We start from the raw sequence: 18,549 nt of genomic DNA, 5'->3' as shown, positions 1-18,549 counted from the left end.
GGTACTACTGGTGATATATGTAATGGGGAATTGATATAGACTAACAATCAAACAATTAAAATCAAATGTTTTTTGTCACATACACCGAATACAAGTGTAGACCTTACAGTGAAATGCTTACTTTCAAGCCCTTAACCAACAATGCAGTTTTAAGAAAAATAAGTGTCAAGTAAAAAAAAATAGATAAGTAACAAATAATTAAAGAGCAGCAGTAAAATAACAATAGTGAGGCTATAAATATCAAATAAAATATGCAGGGGGTATATATGACTTTAGGGCCTTCCTCTGACACCGCCTGGTATAGAGGTCCTGGATGGCAGGAAGCTTGGCCCCAGTGATGTACTGGGCCGTACGCGCTAACCTCTGTAGTGCCTCGTGGTCGGATGCCGAGCAGTTGCCACACCAGGCGGTGATGCAACCAGTCAGGATGCTCTCGATGGTGCAGCTGTAGAACCTTTTGAGGATCTGAGGACCCATGCCAAATCTTTTCAGTTTCCTGAGAGGGAATAGGCTTTGTTGTGCCCTCTTCATGACTGTTTTGGTGTGTTTGGACCATGATAGTTTATTGTTGATGTGTACACTATGGAACTTTACTAACAACACGCCACTGACAACAAAGCCAGAGTGTCTATGTATGCGGATGATTCAACACTATACACGTCAGCTACTACAGCGACTGAAATGACTACAACACTTAAAGAGCTGCAGTTAGTTTCAGAATGAGTGACAAGGAATAAGTTAGTCCTAAATATTTCGAAAACTAAAAGCAATGTACAGTGGGGAGAACAAGTATTTGATACACTGCCGATTTTGCAGGTTTTCCTACTTACAAAGCATGTAGAGGTCTGTAATTTTTATCATAGGTACACTTCAACTGTGAGAGACGGAATCTAAAACAAAAATCCAGAAAATCACATTGTATGATTTTTAAGTAATTAATTTGCATTTTATTGCATGACATAAGTATTTGATACATCAGAAAAGCAGAACTTAATATTTGGTACAGAAACCTTTGTTTGCAATTAGAGATCATACGTTTCCTGTAGTTCTTGACCAGGTTTGCACACACTGCAGCAGGGATTTTGTCCCACTCCTCCATACAGACCTTCTCCAGATCCTTCAGGTTTCGGGGCTGTCGCTGGGCAATACAGACTTTCAGCTCCCTCCAAAGATTTTCTATTGGGTTCAGGTCTGGGTACTGGCTAGGCCACTCCAGGACCTTGAGATGCTTCTTACGGAGCCACTCCTTAGTTGCCCTGGCTGTGTGTTTCGGGTCGTTGTCATGCTGGAAGACCCAGCCACGACCCATCTTCAATGCTCTTACTGAGGGAAGGAGGTTGTTGGCCAAGATCTCGCGATACATGGCCCCATCCATCCTCCCCTCAATACGGTGCAGTCATCCTGTCCCCTTTGCAGAAAAGCATCCCCAAAGAATGATGTTTTCACCTCCATGCTTCACAGTTGGGATGGTGTTCTTGGGGTTGTACTCATCCTTCTCCTTCCTCCAAACACGGCGAGTGGAGTTTAGACCAAAAAGCTCTATTTTTGTCTCATCAGACCACATGACCTTCTCCCATTCCTCCTCTGGATCATCCAGATGGTCATTGGCAAACTTCAGACGGGCCTGGATATGCGCTGGCTTGAGCAGGGGGACCTTGCGTGCGCTGCAGGATTTTAATCCATGACGGCGTAGTGTGTTACTAATGGCTTTCTTTGAGACTGTGGTCCCAGCTCTCTTCAGGTCACTGACCAGGTCCTGCCTTGTAGTTCTGGGCTGATCCCTCACCTTCTTTATGATCATTGATGCCCCACGAGGTGAGATCTTGCATGGAGCCCCAGACCGAGGGTGATTGACCGTCATCTTGAACTTCTTCCATTTTCTAGTAATTGTGCCAACAGTTGTTGCCTTCTCACCAAGCTGCTTGCCTATTGTCCTGTAGCCCATCCCAGCCTTGTGCAGGTCTACAATTTTATCCCTGATGTCCTTACACAGCTCTCTGGTCTTGGCCATTGTGGAGAGGTTTGAGTGTGTGGACAGGTGTCTTTTATACAGGTAACGAGTTCAAACAGGTGCAGTTAATACAGGTAATGAGTGGAGAACAGGAGGGCTTCTTAAAGAAAAACGAACAGGTCTGTGAGAGCCGGAATTCTTACTGGTTGGTAGGTGATCAAATACTTATGTCATGCAATAAAATGCAAATGAATTACTTAAAAATCATACAATGTGATTTTCTGACTTTGAGTAAAGCCAGTGTGTCTATGTATGAGGATGACTCAACACTATACACTTCAGCTACTACAGCGACTGAAATGACTGCAACACTCAACAAAGAGCTGCAGTTCGTTTCAGAGTGGGTGGCAAGGAATAAGTTAGTCCTAAATATTTCTAAAACTAAAAGCAATGTATTTGGAACAAAACACTCACTAAACCCTAAACCTCAACTAAATCTTGTAATAAATAATGAGGAAATTGAGCAAGTTGAGATGACTAAACTGCTTGGAGTAACACTAGATTGTAAACTGTCATGGCCAAAACATATTGATGCACTAGTAGCTAAGATAGGGAGAAGTCTGTCTATAATAAAGTGATGCTCTGCCTTCTTAACAACACTATCAACAAGGCAGGTCCTACAGGCCCTAGTTTTGTGGCACCTGGACTACTGTTCAGTCGTGTGGTCAGGTGCCACAAAAAAAGGACTTAGGAAAATTGCAATTGGCTCAGAAATTGCAATTGGCAGCACGGCTGGCCCTTGGATGTAGACAGAGAGCTAATATTAATAACATTCATGTCAATCTCTCCTGGCTCAAAGTGGAGGAGAGATTGACTTCATCACTACTTTTATTTATGAGAGGTATTGACATGTTGAATGCACCGAGCTGTCTGTCTAAACTACTGCCACACAGCTCAGACACCCATGCATACCCCACAAGACATGCCACAAGAGGTCTCTTCACAGTTCCCAAGTCCAGAACAGACATTGAGAGGCACACAGTACTACATAGAGCCATGACTACATGGAACTCTATTCCACATCAAGTAACTGATGCAGCAGTAAAATTAGGGTCGGAATTTTTCCGTGGGAAGTTAAGCCCTGGAATTTGGGTGATTTTGCCTAAATTCATCAAAAAAGTTAGCTTCTAACAGTGAACCTTTTTTTGTGGGATACACAAAGAAATTCTAGGTCTTGTGGCATATTTTGGTTAAACTATCCCCAATTCAATGGAATTCAATTCAATGCAACCCTCTGCATGCACAGTGCATTCTTCCATCACATGCACAGTGCATTCTTCCATCACATGTACAGTGCATTCTTCCATCACATGTACAGCAGATTCTCAAGATCTTGCTCACTAATGAGATGCTATTGAGCCCACACTACTACACTGTCTGAGCCAAGGGCTACATGCTTTCTGGTAAGTTTTGATTACAATACTGGGTGGAGTGAATATATTTTATGACATAAATATTTTTTTTTACATAAACCCCTCCAACCAGACATGCTTTATCTACTCATTTGCTGGATACAGAGTTCAAGTGAAGGTCAAGCAAATCATAGAGAAAGCAGACTGTATTGCAGTCATCTCTGATGGGTGGTCAATTGTTAGTGGGCAAGGAATAATTACCTACATCATCTCCACCCCTCAAACAGTATTTTACAAGAGCACAGACACAAGGGACAACAGACACCGGTCTCTACATTGCAGATGAGCTGAAGGCAGTCATCAATGACCTTGGACCACAGAAGGTATTTGCACTGGTGACAGACAATGCTGCGAACATGAAGGCTGCTTGGTCTAAAGTGGAGGAGTCCTACCCTCACATCACACCCATTGGCTGTGCTGCTCATGCATTGAATCTGCTCTTCAAGGACATGACACTGAAAACAATGGATACAGTCTACAAGAGAGCCAAGGAAATGGTTAGGTATATGAAGGGTCATCATGTTTGACAGTCTCCTGGAGGGGAAGGAGTCTCTCCAAGAAATGGCCACATCACAGTCTGCCGATATGGACAGCCCCATCAAGAGGATCCTCCTGGATGATGTATTTTGTGAGAGAGTGGTAAGCAGCCTGAATCTTCTGAAACCTATAGCAGTAGCCATTGCACAGATTGAGGGAGACAATGCCATCCTGTCTGATGTTCAGACTCTGCTTGCAGATGTAAGAGAAGAAATCCATACTGCCCTGCCCACTTCACTGTTGCTCCAAACAGAGGAAACTGCAGTTCTGAAATACATCAAAAAGCGTGAAGACTTCTGCCTGAAGCCCATACACGCCGCAGCGTACATGTTGGACCCCAACTATGCTGGCAAGAGCATCCTGTCTGGTGCAGAAATCAACAAGGCCTATGGTGTCATCACTACCGTGTCTCGCCACCTTGGCCTGGATGAGGGCAAGGTTCTTGGCAGTCTGGCGAAGTACACTTCCAAGCAAGGGCTTTGGGATGGAGATGCAATATGGCAGTCGTGCCAACATATCTCATCAGCCACCTGGTGGAAGGGACTTAGTGGATCTGAGGCTCTTTCCCCAGTTGCCTCCATCATCCTCCAAATCCCACCAACATCAGCAGCCTCAGAGCGCAACTGGTCCATGTTTGTAAAGATGCCTTCAATTGAGTGGTGAGGAGGAGTCTACCGCGTCCGGAAGCGACTTCACCATAAGTTTTTTTTTTTTTTTTTAAACAAACCTTTTTTTTAAACAAACCTTGTTATGGGCTCCAGAGTGGCGCAGCGGTCTAAGGCACTACATCGCAGTGCTAGAGGCGTCACTACAGACCCTGGTTCGATCCCGGGCTTTATCTCAATCGGCCATAATCGGGAGTCCCATAGGGTGGTGCACAATTGGCCCAGCGTCGTCCGGGTTAGGGTAAGGTTTGGCCGGTGGGCTTTACTTGGCTCCTCACGCTCTAGCGACTCCTTGTGGCAGGCCAGGTGCCTGCAGGCTGACCTCGGTCGTCAGGTGAATGGTGTTTCCTCCGACACATCGGTGCAGCTGGCTTCCGGGTTAAGCGGGTGGGTGTTAAAAAGCACGGTTTTTGGCGGATCATGTTTCGGAGGACGCATGACTTGACCTTCGCCTTCCGAGCTCGTTGGGGAGTTGCAGCGATGAGACGAGATCAAAATTGGGGAGACAAATGTATTTTTTAAATAATATCGTTATAAGCTTTGTTTTACTATTGACAGTTACAGCTGATTTCAGGATTGGATATCGATTCGCTCTCCTTAAATATTTTGTATTCATTTCAGTCTCTGAATTGAACTTTCCGCTCTCAACTCCTGATATTAGGGCATAAAAACTACAATCTGTCTCCTGAATGAACCTAGTGTGCATGTACACCTGTCTATATCCAGTCCCCAAGCTCCTCGTTTTCCCTGGCTAAACTAGCTGAACTATGCTAGTTTACATCCTCATTGTCAAACTTCATAAATACTGCACCCTCAACTTCAACTCCTTTTACTAGTTATACTCTCATGTAAACTAAGAAATTTGCTGGAAGTAAACATATTATTATTTATTGTTTTGTTGAATAGTCGTGTCGTAAGACAACGGTGGCGAAGGATATCATTTGCTACTTAACGCGGATCCAGCGTCAGTTTGGAGATCCATTTGGCGTAGGGTTCGCTAGACATTTCTGACTGGTCTTGGAACTGTGACAACGGGCAGCTTCTCTCCGCTCTGCTCAATGGGATATGTAGTGATGTTACCAACACAACCAGATATGTACACAGTCTTGTACCCCTTTAACCCTTAAAAAAACAAAAACTGATGTCATATTTGTTGATTTTTAAATCTGACTTTATTAGTATAATGAGTAACCCAGGAATGTCACAAGTTAAAGAGCAACTCTACAGAGATTCCAATGGCTACCATGAATAACTCATTTACTTCCTGATACGACGGGTCCACTCCACGGAGCTCCTGATTAGCATGGAACCACATCACTAGTATTCGCATCTGTAAGTTCAGGAATACAAGTTCTGTCACCTTGAAGTGACTTAAAGTGTCTGAGTAGTATGAATACGAAGTGATGACTTCTTTCTGGAACTTTATTCTGTTGTTAGGTAAGGATTCTGTTTCTCACTGGATAGTTCCTGGATTAGATGAGGATGTGGGCTTGATGGTAGAAACTATTTAAAAGTGATCTAATGCAGTGTCCTGGATGACTACTAATGAACCCTGACCTGTCCCTTAATGCTGACTACTAATGAACCCTGACCTGTCCCTTAATGATGACTACTAATGAACCCTGACCTGTCCCTTAATGCTGACTACTAATGAACCCTGACCTGTCCCTTAATGCTGACTACTAATGAACCCTGACCTGTCCCTTAATGCTGACTACTAATGAACCCTGACCTGTCCCTTAACGATGACTACTAATGAACCCTGACCTGTCCCTTAATGCTGACTACTAATGAACCCTCACCTGTCCCTTAATGATGACTACTAATGAACCCTCACCTGTCCCTTAATGATGACTACTAATGAACCCCTACCTGTCCCTTAATGATGACTGCTAATGCACCCTCACCTGTCCCTTAACGATGACTACTAATGAACCTTCACCTGTCCCTTAATGCTGACTACTAATGAACCCTGACCTGTCCCTTAATGCTGACTACTAATGAACCCTGACCTGTCCCTTAATGCTGACTACTAATGAACCCTGACCTGTCCCTTAATGCTGACTACTAATGAACCCTGACCTGTCCCTTAATGCTGACTACTAATGAACCCTCACCTGTCCCTTAATGATGACTACTAATGAACCCTCACCTGTCCCTTAATGCTGACTACTAATGAACCCTCACCTGTCCCTTAATGATGACTACTAATGAACCCTGACCTGTCCCTTAATGATGACTACTAAAGAACCCTGACCTGTCCCTTAATGATGACTACTAATGAACCCTCACCTGTCCCTTAATGCTGACTACTAATGAACCCTCACCTGTCCCTTAATGCTGACTACTAATGAACCCTCACCTGTCCCTTAATGCTGACTACTAATGAACCCTGACCTGTCCCTTAACGATGACTGCTAATGAACCCTCACCTGTCCCTTAATGATGACTACTAATGAACCCTCACCTGTCCCTTAATGATGACTACTAATGAACCCTCACCTGTCCCTTAATGATGACTACTAATGAACCCTCACCTGTCCCTTAATGATGACTACTAATGAACCCTCACCTGTCCCTTAATGCTGACTACTAATGAACCCTCACCTGTCCCTTAATGATGACTACTAATGAACCCTCACCTGTCCCTTAATGCTGACTACTAATGAACCCTCACCTGTCCCTTAATGCTGACTGCTAATGAACCTTCACCTGTCCCTTAATGCTGACTACTAATGAACCGTAACCTGTCCCTTAACGATGACTGCTAATGAACCCTCACCTGTCCCTTAACGATGACTACTAATGAACCCTGACCTGTCCCTTAATGATGACTACTAATGAACCCTCACCTGTCCCTTAATGATGACTACTAATGAACCCTCACCTGTCCCTTAATGCTGACTACTAATGAACCCTGACCTGTCCCTTAATGCTGACTGCTAATGAACCCTCACCTGTCCCTTAATGCTGACTACTAATGAACCGTCACCTGTCCCTTAACGATGACTGCTAATGAACCCTCACCTGTCCCTTAACGATGACTACTAATGAACCCTGACCTGTCCCTTAACGATGACTACTAATGAACCCCTGATGACATGCCTTTGTGTTGCAGTACGTATGATGTGGCTGTGGTGGGTGGAGGCATCGTGGGCCTGGCTTCAGCCAGAGAGCTCATCCTCAGACACCCCACGCTTAGCTTCATTCTGCTGGAGAAGGAGAAGGACCTGGGTACGTGGTGGTTAGGGAGGGAGGGGTCACTAACTTGACGTTCATGTTAGCCTGGGGTGCATTCATTAGTCGGACACCGTTGCAAATTTTATTTTGCACTGTTCCAAACGGAAAACATTTCCCAAGGAAAACAAGTTTCTATTGTGCCACTCTGTCCTGGTCTCATCAGCCAAACACGTTTTCTATGGTATTACCACAGTTCTTCTTTGTGCTCATCTTTTCCCTACAACCTTATTGGGGAATTAACACTGTTCTGTGTCCCGTCCTCAGCCATCCACCAAAGCGGCCACAACAGTGGTGTGATCCACAGTGGGATTTACTATACCCCTGGGTCTCTGAAGGCCCGTCTCTGTGGCAAAGGGGCCACTATGGCCTACGAATACCTGGACAAGAAAGGACTCCCCTATAAGAGGTGTGGAAAGGTGAGTTCTCTCAAATACGTCTAATTCACATTGGGTTTGGCCTTATGTTGTTGTTGTTGTGGTTTAGTAAATATTGATGAGTAGACGTATCGCTTGGATCTGGACCTCAAAGTATTTTCTTCCCCTAAAGCACATATTGTCATTGTAGCTGAATTTAGTATGATCTTCTATCCAGGTCCCCCCCTTGCAAAATGAGGTTTCTAACCTCAAGGTTGAACATTGGTTAAAGGTTATAGTAAGGTTAAATAAATATAAAAAAATCGTAGTATTTGCTAGTATCGTTTCACAGTTTGTGACACGTTTCACCATAACCGGTATACTGTTTACAGTATATCCAGAGAGTATGTCAATGCTGATCAGATCATTGGGGGGGGGGGGGGGGGTTGATGTAGCTCGGTGTGCGATTTGTATTCATGGTCTAATTTCATTGTATTTACCTGCAATAACTGGTTTACAGGGTCGTGGCTTCTTGCCTAGCGGTTAGAGCGTTGGGCCAGAAACTGAAAGGTCGCTGGTTCGAACACCCAGAGACGACAAAATGAAAAAAAAATCTGTCGATGTGCCCTTGAGTAAGGCACTTAACCCTAATTTGCTCCAGGGGTCGCTGTACTACTATTACTGACCCTGTAAAACAACACATTTCACCGCATCTATCCGGTGTATATGACAATGCAACATAAAAAAAAAAAAAAAAAAGTATAATACTGTCTCTTCCTGTATAATACGGTCTCTTCCTGTATAATACTGTCTCTTCCTGTATATCACTGTATAATACGGTCTCTTCCTGTATAATACTGTCTCTTCCTGTATAATACTGTCTCTTCCTGTATAATACTGTCTCTTCCTGTATATCACTGTATAATACGGTCTCTTCCTGTATAATACGGTCTCTTCCTGTATATCACTGTATAATACGGTCTCTTCCTGTATAATACTGTCTCTTCCTGTATATCACTGTATAATACGGTCTCTTCCTGTATAATACGGTCTCTTCCTGTATAATACTGTCTCTTCCTGTATATCACTGTATAATACGGTCTCTTCCTGTATAATACGGTCTCTTCCTGTATAATACGGTCTCTTCCTGTATAATACGGTCTCTTCCTGTATAATACGGTCTCTTCCTGTATAATACTGTCTCTTCCTGTATAATACGGTCTCTTCCTGTATAATACTGTCTCTTCCTGTATAATACGGTCTCTTCCTGTCTCTTCATTCCGGCTCCTATGTGGTGTTTGTTGTTCTTGGATAAATAAATAAAAAGTTGATGACAACATATTTTCTGTTCCTGTCTGTGTGTTGGCAGCTGATCGTCGCTGTGGAGCGAGAGGAGATTCCCAGGCTCAAAGCGCTGTACGAGCGAGGACAGGAGAACAACGTGCGTGACCTCACCATGATAGACGCCAAGGGGATCCGAGAGAGAGAGCCCTACTGCAGGGTGAGAGAGGGAGAGGGAGATATCCCTACTGCAGGGTGAGAGAGGGAGAGGGAGAGATCCCTACTGCAGGGAGGGAGAGATCCCTACTGCAGGGTGAGAGAAAGCCCTACTGCAGGGTGAGAGCCCTACTGCAGGGTGAGAGAGAGAGCCCTACTGCAGGGTGAGAGAGGGAGAGAGCCCTACTGCAGGGTGAGAGAGGGAGAGAGCCCTACTGCAGGGTGAGAGAGGGAGAGAGCCCTACTGCAGGGTGAGAGAGAGAGAGAGAGCCCTACTGCAGGGTGAGAGAGAGAGAGAGAGCCCTACTGCAGGGTGAGAGAGAGAGAGAGCCCTACTGCAGGGTGAGAGAGAGAGAGAGAGCCCTACTGCAGGGTGAGAGAGAGAGAGAGCCCTACTGCAGGGTGAGAGAGGGAGAGAGCCCTACTGCAGGGTGAGAGAGGGAGAGAGCCCTACTGCAGGGTGAGAGAGAGAGAGAGAGAGAGAGAGAGCCCTACTGCAGTGGGAGTTAAAAAAAAAAAAAAAAAAATTACCTTTATTTATACAGGTTTTTTCTCATTGAGATAATATCTCTTTTCCAAGAGATACCTGGTCCAATAGCAGCAGGGGGAACAACGTTTCAGACAAAACAACTTACATACACTAACACAACATTAAACAAAACTATAAACACACAATACAGTACAACAATGACATATTACATTAAAAACACAAACATCTTGACTAAAAACAGCTGGCCTAAGAACAATGACACTCTTCTATGATATATACATCGATCAAGTGTTTAAACTCCAACGAAACTAGATCATCACATTTTAAAATGTTCAGGAGAGAATTCCAGGACCACGGAGCTGAGTAACTAAAACTATTTCTACCAGGACCTGTTCTAATTCCTGGTACTGTTAGAAGCAAATCAGAATGGGACCGTAATTGGTATTTATTTACCAACCTGACTAAAAAAGAACAGAGATAAAATGGCATTTTACCCAATATGGCTGAATATGGCCTTATAAATGAGTGTATACCAGTGTTGAAGCCTACGCAAGGTCAATGACGGCCAGCCAACAGCGCTGTAGAGATCACAATGATGTGTTAGACGTTTCTGAGTGAGAGCGAGAGAGAGAGAGAGACCTACTGCAGGGTGAGGGAGAGAGAGACCTACTGCAGGGTGAGGGAGAGAGACCTACTGCAGGGTGAGGGAGAGAGAGACCTACTGCAGGGTGAGGGAGAGAGACCTACTGCAGGGTGAGGGAGAGAGACCTACTGCAGGGTGAGGGAGAGAGAGACCTACTGCAGGGTGAGGGAGAGAGACCTACTGCAGGGTGAGGGAGAGAGAGAGAGAGACCTACTGCAGGGTGAGGGAGAGAGAGACCTACTGCAGGGTGAGGGAGAGAGACCTACTGCAGGGTGAGGGAGAGAGAGAGAGAGACCTACTGCAGGGTGAGGGAGAGAGAGAGAGAGACCTACTGCAGGGTGAGGGAGAAGGGCGGAGAGTGTGAACGAGACGGCATTCAAGTCTCTTTACTAAGGTGCTTCATAGTGAAAGTCCAAGGTTGAGTCTGAAATTACACCCTATTGCCTGTACAGAGCACTACTTATGGCCTGGTTTGGAAATGACGTCATATTCCCTGGTCAAAAGTATTGCTCTTTATAGGGAACAGGGTGCCATTTGGTACACAGCCCAAGGTAAGAGTATCAGTGTAAACGGCTTATGGTTAAACTCTTCCTTCCAGGGTCTGCTGGCCCTGGACTCTCCCTACACTGGCATCGTGGACTGGAGGCTGGTGTCACTGGCATACGGAAAAGACTTCCAGGAGGCGGGAGGGACCGTGGTTACTGAATATGAGGCTAGTGACATGGCCATGGTGAAGGAAAGCCCCGCTGGTAACACTGACGGTATCTGTTCCATACTTTCCTCACCTCACAGAACACTCATAGATTTGATGAAAGGTGGGATGCACTTGTGAATGTTTTATTTTTTCTTTCTTCAAAACATTTCAGGAATGAAATATCCCATCGCTATCAGAGATTCAAAGGTAGGTGTGTGTGTGTGTGTGTGTGTGTGTGTGTGTGTGTGTGTGTGTGTGTGTGTGTGTGTGTGTGTGTGTGTGTGCTAAATTAGTAAAATGCCATGGAAAATGACTATCAGAACTTTCTTTGTTTGTTCTTCAGCTGTAACTAACGTGTGTGTGTGTGTGTGTGTGTGTGTGTGTGTGTGTGTGTGTGTGTGTGTGGTCTCCTCAGGGTAAGGAGGTAAGGTGTCGGTATGTGCTGACCTGTGGTGGTCTCTACTCTGACCGCCTCGCTCAGATCTCTGGCTGCAGTCCAGACCCTCGTATTGTCCCCTTCAGAGGAGATTACCTGGTCCTGAAGCCTGAGAAGCACTATCTGGTCCGGGGAAACATCTACCCTGTAAGTCCCATAGAACACCATCTACCCTGTAAGTCCCATAGAACACCATCTAGCCTGTAAGTCCCATAGAACACCATCTACCCTGTAAGTCCTCTAGAACACCATCTACCCTGTAAGTCCCATAGAACACCATCTACCCTGTAAGTCCTCTAGAACACCATCTACCCTGTAAGTCCTCTAGAACACCATCTACCCTGTAAGTCCCATAGAACACCATCTACCCTGTAAGTCCAATAGAACACCATCTACCCTGTAAGTCCAATAGAACACCATCTACCCTGTAAGTCCTCTAGAACACCATCTACCCTGTAAGTCCCATAGAACACCATCTACCCTGTAAGTCCTCTAGAACACCATCTACCCTGTAAGTCCTCTAGAACACCATCTACCCTGTAAGTCCTCTAGAACACCATCTACCCTGTAAGTCCTCTAGAACACCATCTACCCTGTAAGTCCAATAGAACACCATCTACCCTGTAAGTCCCATAGAACACCATCTACCCTGTAAGTCCCATAGAACACCATCTACCCTGTAAGTCCCATAGAACACCATCTACCCTGTAAGTCCTCTAGAACACCATCTACCCTGTAAGTCCCATAGAACACCATCTACCCTGTAAGTCCCATAGAACACCATCTACCCTGTAAGTCCCCTAGAACACCATCTACCCTGTAAGTCCTCTAGAACACCATCTACCCTGTAAGTCCCATAGAACACCATCTACCCTGTAAGTCCTCTAGAACACCATCTACCCTGTAAGTCCTCTAGAACACCATCTACCCTGTAAGTCCTCTAGAACACCATCTACCCTGTAAGTCCTCTAGAACACCATCTACCCTGTAAGTCCTCTAGAACACCATCTACCCTGTAAGTCCTCTAGAACACCATCTACCCTGTAAGTCCCATAGAACACCATCTACCCTGTAAGTCCTCTAGAACACCATCTACCCTGTAAGTCCTCTAGAACACCATCTACCCTGTAAGTCCTCTAGAACACCATCTACCCTGTAAGTCCCATAGAACACCATCTACCCTGTAAGTCCCATAGAACACCATCTACCCTGTAAGTCCCATAGAACACCATCTACCCTGTAAGTCCTCTAGAACACCATCTACCCTGTAAGTCCCATAGAACACCAACTACCCTGTAAGTCCTCTAGAACACCATCTACCCTGTAAGTCCTCTAGAACACCATCTACCCTGTAAGTCCTCTAGAACACCATCTACCCTGTAAGTCCTCTAGAACACCATCTACCCTGTAAGTCCTCTAGAACACCATCTACCCTGTAAGTCCTCTAGAACACCATCTACCCTGTAAGTCCTCTAGAACACCATCTACCCTGTAAGTCCTATATAACACCATCTACCCTGTAAGTCCCATAGAACACCATCTACCCTGTAAGTCCCATAGAACACCATCTACCCTGTAAGTCCCATAGAAGACCATCTACCCTGTAAGTCCCATAGAACACCATCTACCCTGTAAGTCCCATAGAACACCATCTACCCTATAAGTCCTCTAGAACACCATCTACCCTGTAAGTCCTCTAGAACACCATCTACCCTGTAAGTCCTCTAGAACACCATCTACCCTGTAAGTCCCATAGAACACCATCTACCCTGTAAGTCCCATAGAACACCATCTACCCTGTAAGTCCTCTAGAACACCATCTACCCTGTAAGTCCTCTAGAACACCATCTACCCTGTAAGTCCCATAGAACACCATCTACCCTGTAAGTTCTCTAGAACACCATCTACCCTGTAAGTTCTCTAGAACACCATCTACCCTGTAAGTCCCATAGAACACCATCTACCCTGTAAGTCCCATAGAACACCATCTACCCTGTAAATCCCATAGAACACCATCTACCCTGTAAGTCCTCTAGAACACCATCTACCCTGTAAGTCCTCTAGAACACCATCTACCCTGTAAGTCCTCTAGAACACCATCTACCCTGTAAGTCCCATAGAACACCATCTACCCTGTAAGTCCTCTAGAACACCATCTACCCTGTAAGTCCAATAGAACACCATCTACCCTGTAAGTCCCATAGAACACCATCTACCCTGTAAGTCCCATAGAACACCATCTACCCTGTAAGTCCTCTAGAACACCATCTACCCTGTAAGTCCTATATAACTCCATCTACCCTGTAAGTCCTCTAGAACACCATCTACCCTGTAAGTCCTCGAGAACACCATCTACCCTGTAAGTCCTCTAGAACACCATCTACCCTGTACGTCCTCTAGAACACCATCTACCCTGTAAGTCCCATAGAACACCATCTACCCTGTAAGTCCCATAGAACACCATCTACCCTGTAAGTCCCATAGAACACCATCTACCCTGTAAGTCCCATAGAACACCATCTACCCTGTAAGTCCTCTAGAACACCATCTACCCTGTAAGTCCTATATAACTCCATCTACCCTGTAAGTCCTCTAGAACACCATCTACCCTGTAAGTCCTCGAGAACACCATCTACCCTGTAAGTCCTCTAGAACACCATCTACCCTGTACGTCCTCTAGAACACCATCTACCCTGTAAGTCCCATAGAACACCATCTACCCTGTAAATCCCATAGAACACCATCTACCCTGTAAGTCCTCTAGAACACCATCTACCCTGTAAGTCCTCTAGAACACCATCTACCCTGTAAGTCCTCTAGAACACCATCTACCCTGTAAGTCCCATAGAACACCATCTACCCTGTAAGTCCTCTAGAACACCATCTACCCTGTAAGTCCAATAGAACACCATCTACCCTGTAAGTCCCATAGAACACCATCTACCCTGTAAGTCCCATAGAACACCATCTACCCTGTAAGTCCTCTAGAACACCATCTACCCTGTAAGTCCTATATAACTCCATCTACCCTGTAAGTCCTCTAGAACACCATCTACCCTGTAAGTCCTCGAGAACACCATCTACCCTGTAAGTCCTCTAGAACACCATCTACCCTGTACGTCCTCTAGAACACCATCTACCCTGTAAGTCCCATAGAACACCATCTACCCTGTAAGTCCCATAGAACACCATCTACCCTGTAAGTCCCATAGAACACCATCTACCCTGTAAGTCCCATAGAACACCATCTACCCTGTAAGTCCTCTAGAACACCATCTACCCTGTAAGTCCTATATAACTCCATCTACCCTGTAAGTCCTCTAGAACACCATCTACCCTGTAAGTCCTCGAGAACACCATCTACCCTGTAAGTCCTCTAGAACACCATCTACCCTGTACGTCCTCTAGAACACCATCTACCCTGTAAGTCCCATAGAACACCATCTACCCTGTAAGTCCCATAGAACACCATCTACCCTGTAAGTCCCATAGAACACCATCTACCCTGTAAGTCCCATAGAACACCATCTACCCTGTAAGTCCCATAGAACACCATCTACCCTGTAAGTCCCATAGAACACCATCTACCCTGTAAGTCCCATAGAACACCATCTACCCTGTAAGTCCCATAGAACACCATCTACCCTGTAAGTCCTCTAGAACACCATCTACCCTGTAAGTCCTCTAGAACACCATCTACCCTGTAAGTCCCATAGAACACCATCTACCCTGTAAGTCCTCTAGAACACCATCTACCCTGTAAGTCCTCTAGAACACCATCTACCCTGTAAGTCCTCTAGAACACCATCTACCCTGTAAGTCCCATAGAACACCATCTACCCTGTAAGTCCCATAGAACACCATCTACCCTGTAAGTCCCATAGAACACCATCTACCCTGTAAGTCCCATAGAACACCATCTACCCTGTAAGTCCTCTAGAACACCATCTACCCTGTAAGTCCCATAGAACACCATCTACCCTGTAAGTCCTCTAGAACACCATCTACCCTGTAAGTCCTCTAGAACACCATCTACCCTGTAAGTCCTCGAGAACACCATCTACCCTGTAAGTCCTCTAGAACACCATCTACCCTGTAAGTCCTCTAGAACACCATCTACCCTGTAAGTCCTATATAACACCATCTACCCTGTAAGTCCCATAGAACACCATCTACCCTGTAAGTCCCATAGAACACCATCTACCCTGTAAGTCCCATAGAAGACCATCTACCCTGTAAGTCCCATAGAAGACCATCTACCCTGTAAGTCCCATAGAACACCATCTACCCTGTAAGTCCCATAGAACACCATCTACCCTGTAAGTCCCATAGAACACCATCTACCCTGTAAGTCCTCTAGAACACCATCTACCCTGTAAGTCCCATAGAACGCCATCTACCCTGTAAGTCCTCTAGAACGCCATCTACCCTGTAAGTCCTCTAGAACGCCATCTACCCTGTAAGTCCTCTAGAACGCCATCTACCCTGTAAGTCCTCTAGAACGCCATCTACCCTGTAAGTCCTATATAACGCCATCTACCCTGTAAGTCCTCTAGAACGCCATCTACCCTGTAAGTCCTCTAGAACGCCATCTACCCTGTAAGTCCTCTAGAACGCCATCTACCCTGTAAGTCCTATATAACGCCATCTACCCTGTAAGTCCTATATAACGCCATCTACCCTGTAAGTCCTCTAGAACACCATCTACCCTGTAAGTCCTCTAGAACACCATCTACCCTGTAAGTCCTCTAGAACACCATCTACCCTATAAGTCCCATAGAACACCATCTACCCTGTAAGTCCCATAGAACACCATCTACCCTGTAAGTCCTCTAGAACACCATCTACCCTGTAAGTCCCATAGAAGACCATCTACCCTGTAAGTCCCATAGAAGACCATCTACCCTATAAGTCCTATAGAACACCATCTACCCTGTAAGTCCTCTAGAACACCATCTACCCTGTAAGTCCTCTAGAACACCATCTACCCTGTAAGTCCCATAGAACACCATCTACCCTGTAAGTCCTCTAGAACACCATCTACCCTGTAAGTCCTCTAGAACACCATCTACCCTGTAAGTCCTCTAGAACACCATCTACCCTGTAAGTCCTCTAGAACACCATCTACCCTGTAAGTCCTCTAGAACACCATCTACCCTGTAAGTCCTCTAGAACACCATCTACCCTGTAAGTCCTCTAGAACACCATCTACCCTGTAAGTCCTCTAGAACACCATCTACCCTGTAAGTCCTCTAGAACACCATCTACCCTGTAAGTCCTCTAGAACACCATCTACCCTGTAAGTCCTCTAGAACACCATCTACCCTGTAAGTCCCATAGAACGCCATATACCCTGTAAGTCCTCTAGAACGCCATCTACCCTGTAAGTCCTCTAGAACGCCATCTACCCTGTAAGTCCTCTAGAACGCCATCTACCCTGTAAGTCCCATAGAACGCCATCTACCCTGTAAGTCCCATAGAACACCATCTACCCTGTAAGTCCCATAGAACACCATCTACCCTGTAAGTCCCATAGAAGACCATCTACCCTGTAAGTCCCATAGAAGACCATCTACCCTGTAAGTCCCATAGAAGACCATCTACCCTGTAAGTCCCATAGAACACCATCTACCCTGTAAGTCCCATAGAACACCATCTACCCTGTAAGTCCCATAGAACACCATCTACCCTGTAAGTCCTCTAGAACACCATCTACCCTGTAAGTCCTCTAGAACACCATCTACCCTGTAAGTCCTCTAGAACACCATCTACCCTGTAAGTCCTCTAGAACACCATCTACCCTGTAAGTCCCATAGAACGCCATCTACCCTGTAAGTCCTCTAGAACGCCATCTACCCTGTAAGTCCTCTAGAACACCATCTACCCTGTAAGTCCCATAGAACACCATCTACCCTGTAAGTCCCATAGAACACCATCTACCCTGTAAGTCCCATAGAAGACCATCTACCCTGTAAGTCCCATAGAAGACCATCTACCCTGTAAGTCCCATAGAAGACCATCTACCCTGTAAGTCCCATAGAACACCATCTACCCTGTAAGTCCCATAGAACACCATCTACCCTGTAAGTCCCATAGAAGACCATCTACCCTGTAAGTCCTCTAGAACACCATCTACCCTGTAAGTCCCATAGAACACCATCTACCCTGTAAGTCCCCTAGAACACCATCTACCCTGTAAGTCCCATAGAACACCATCTACCCTGTAAGTCCCATAGAACACCATCTACCCTGTAAGTCCTCTAGAACACCATCTACCCTGTAAGTCCTCTAGAACACCATCTACCCTGTAAGTCCTCTAGAACACCATCTACCCTGTAAGTCCTCTAGAACACCATCTACCCTGTAAGTCCTCTAGAACACCATCTACCCTGTAAGTCCTCTAGAACACCATCTACCCTGTAAGTCCTCTAGAACACCATCTACCCTGTAAGTCCTCTAGAACACCATCTACCCTGTAAGTCCTCTAGAACACCATCTACCCTGTAAGTCCCATAGAACACCATCTACCCTGTAAGTTCTCTAGAACACCATCTACCCTGTAAGTTCTCTA

At 45.4% G+C, this 18,549-nt stretch overlaps 1 protein-coding gene across 1 annotated transcript in view; it reads left to right on the top strand.

Moving 5' to 3' along the window:
• l2hgdh (L-2-hydroxyglutarate dehydrogenase) overlaps positions 1 to 18,549 on the top strand; it is a 32,148-nt gene that overhangs the window by 2,499 nt on the left and 11,100 nt on the right. The window contains exons 2-7 of the mRNA XM_039009206.1: positions 7,744 to 7,859; positions 8,130 to 8,281; positions 9,588 to 9,719; positions 11,447 to 11,609; positions 11,715 to 11,749; positions 11,958 to 12,125. Coding sequence (XP_038865134.1) covers positions 7,744 to 7,859; positions 8,130 to 8,281; positions 9,588 to 9,719; positions 11,447 to 11,609; positions 11,715 to 11,749; positions 11,958 to 12,125 — 766 coding nt within the window. The remainder of the gene's footprint in view (positions 1 to 7,743; positions 7,860 to 8,129; positions 8,282 to 9,587; positions 9,720 to 11,446; positions 11,610 to 11,714; positions 11,750 to 11,957; positions 12,126 to 18,549) is intronic.

This window comes from Salvelinus namaycush, chromosome 15 (genome assembly GCF_016432855.1).
Source record: "Salvelinus namaycush isolate Seneca chromosome 15, SaNama_1.0, whole genome shotgun sequence".
NCBI lineage: Eukaryota > Metazoa > Chordata > Actinopteri > Salmoniformes > Salmonidae > Salvelinus > Salvelinus namaycush.
This window is presented reverse-complemented; position numbering and strand designations above follow the sequence as displayed.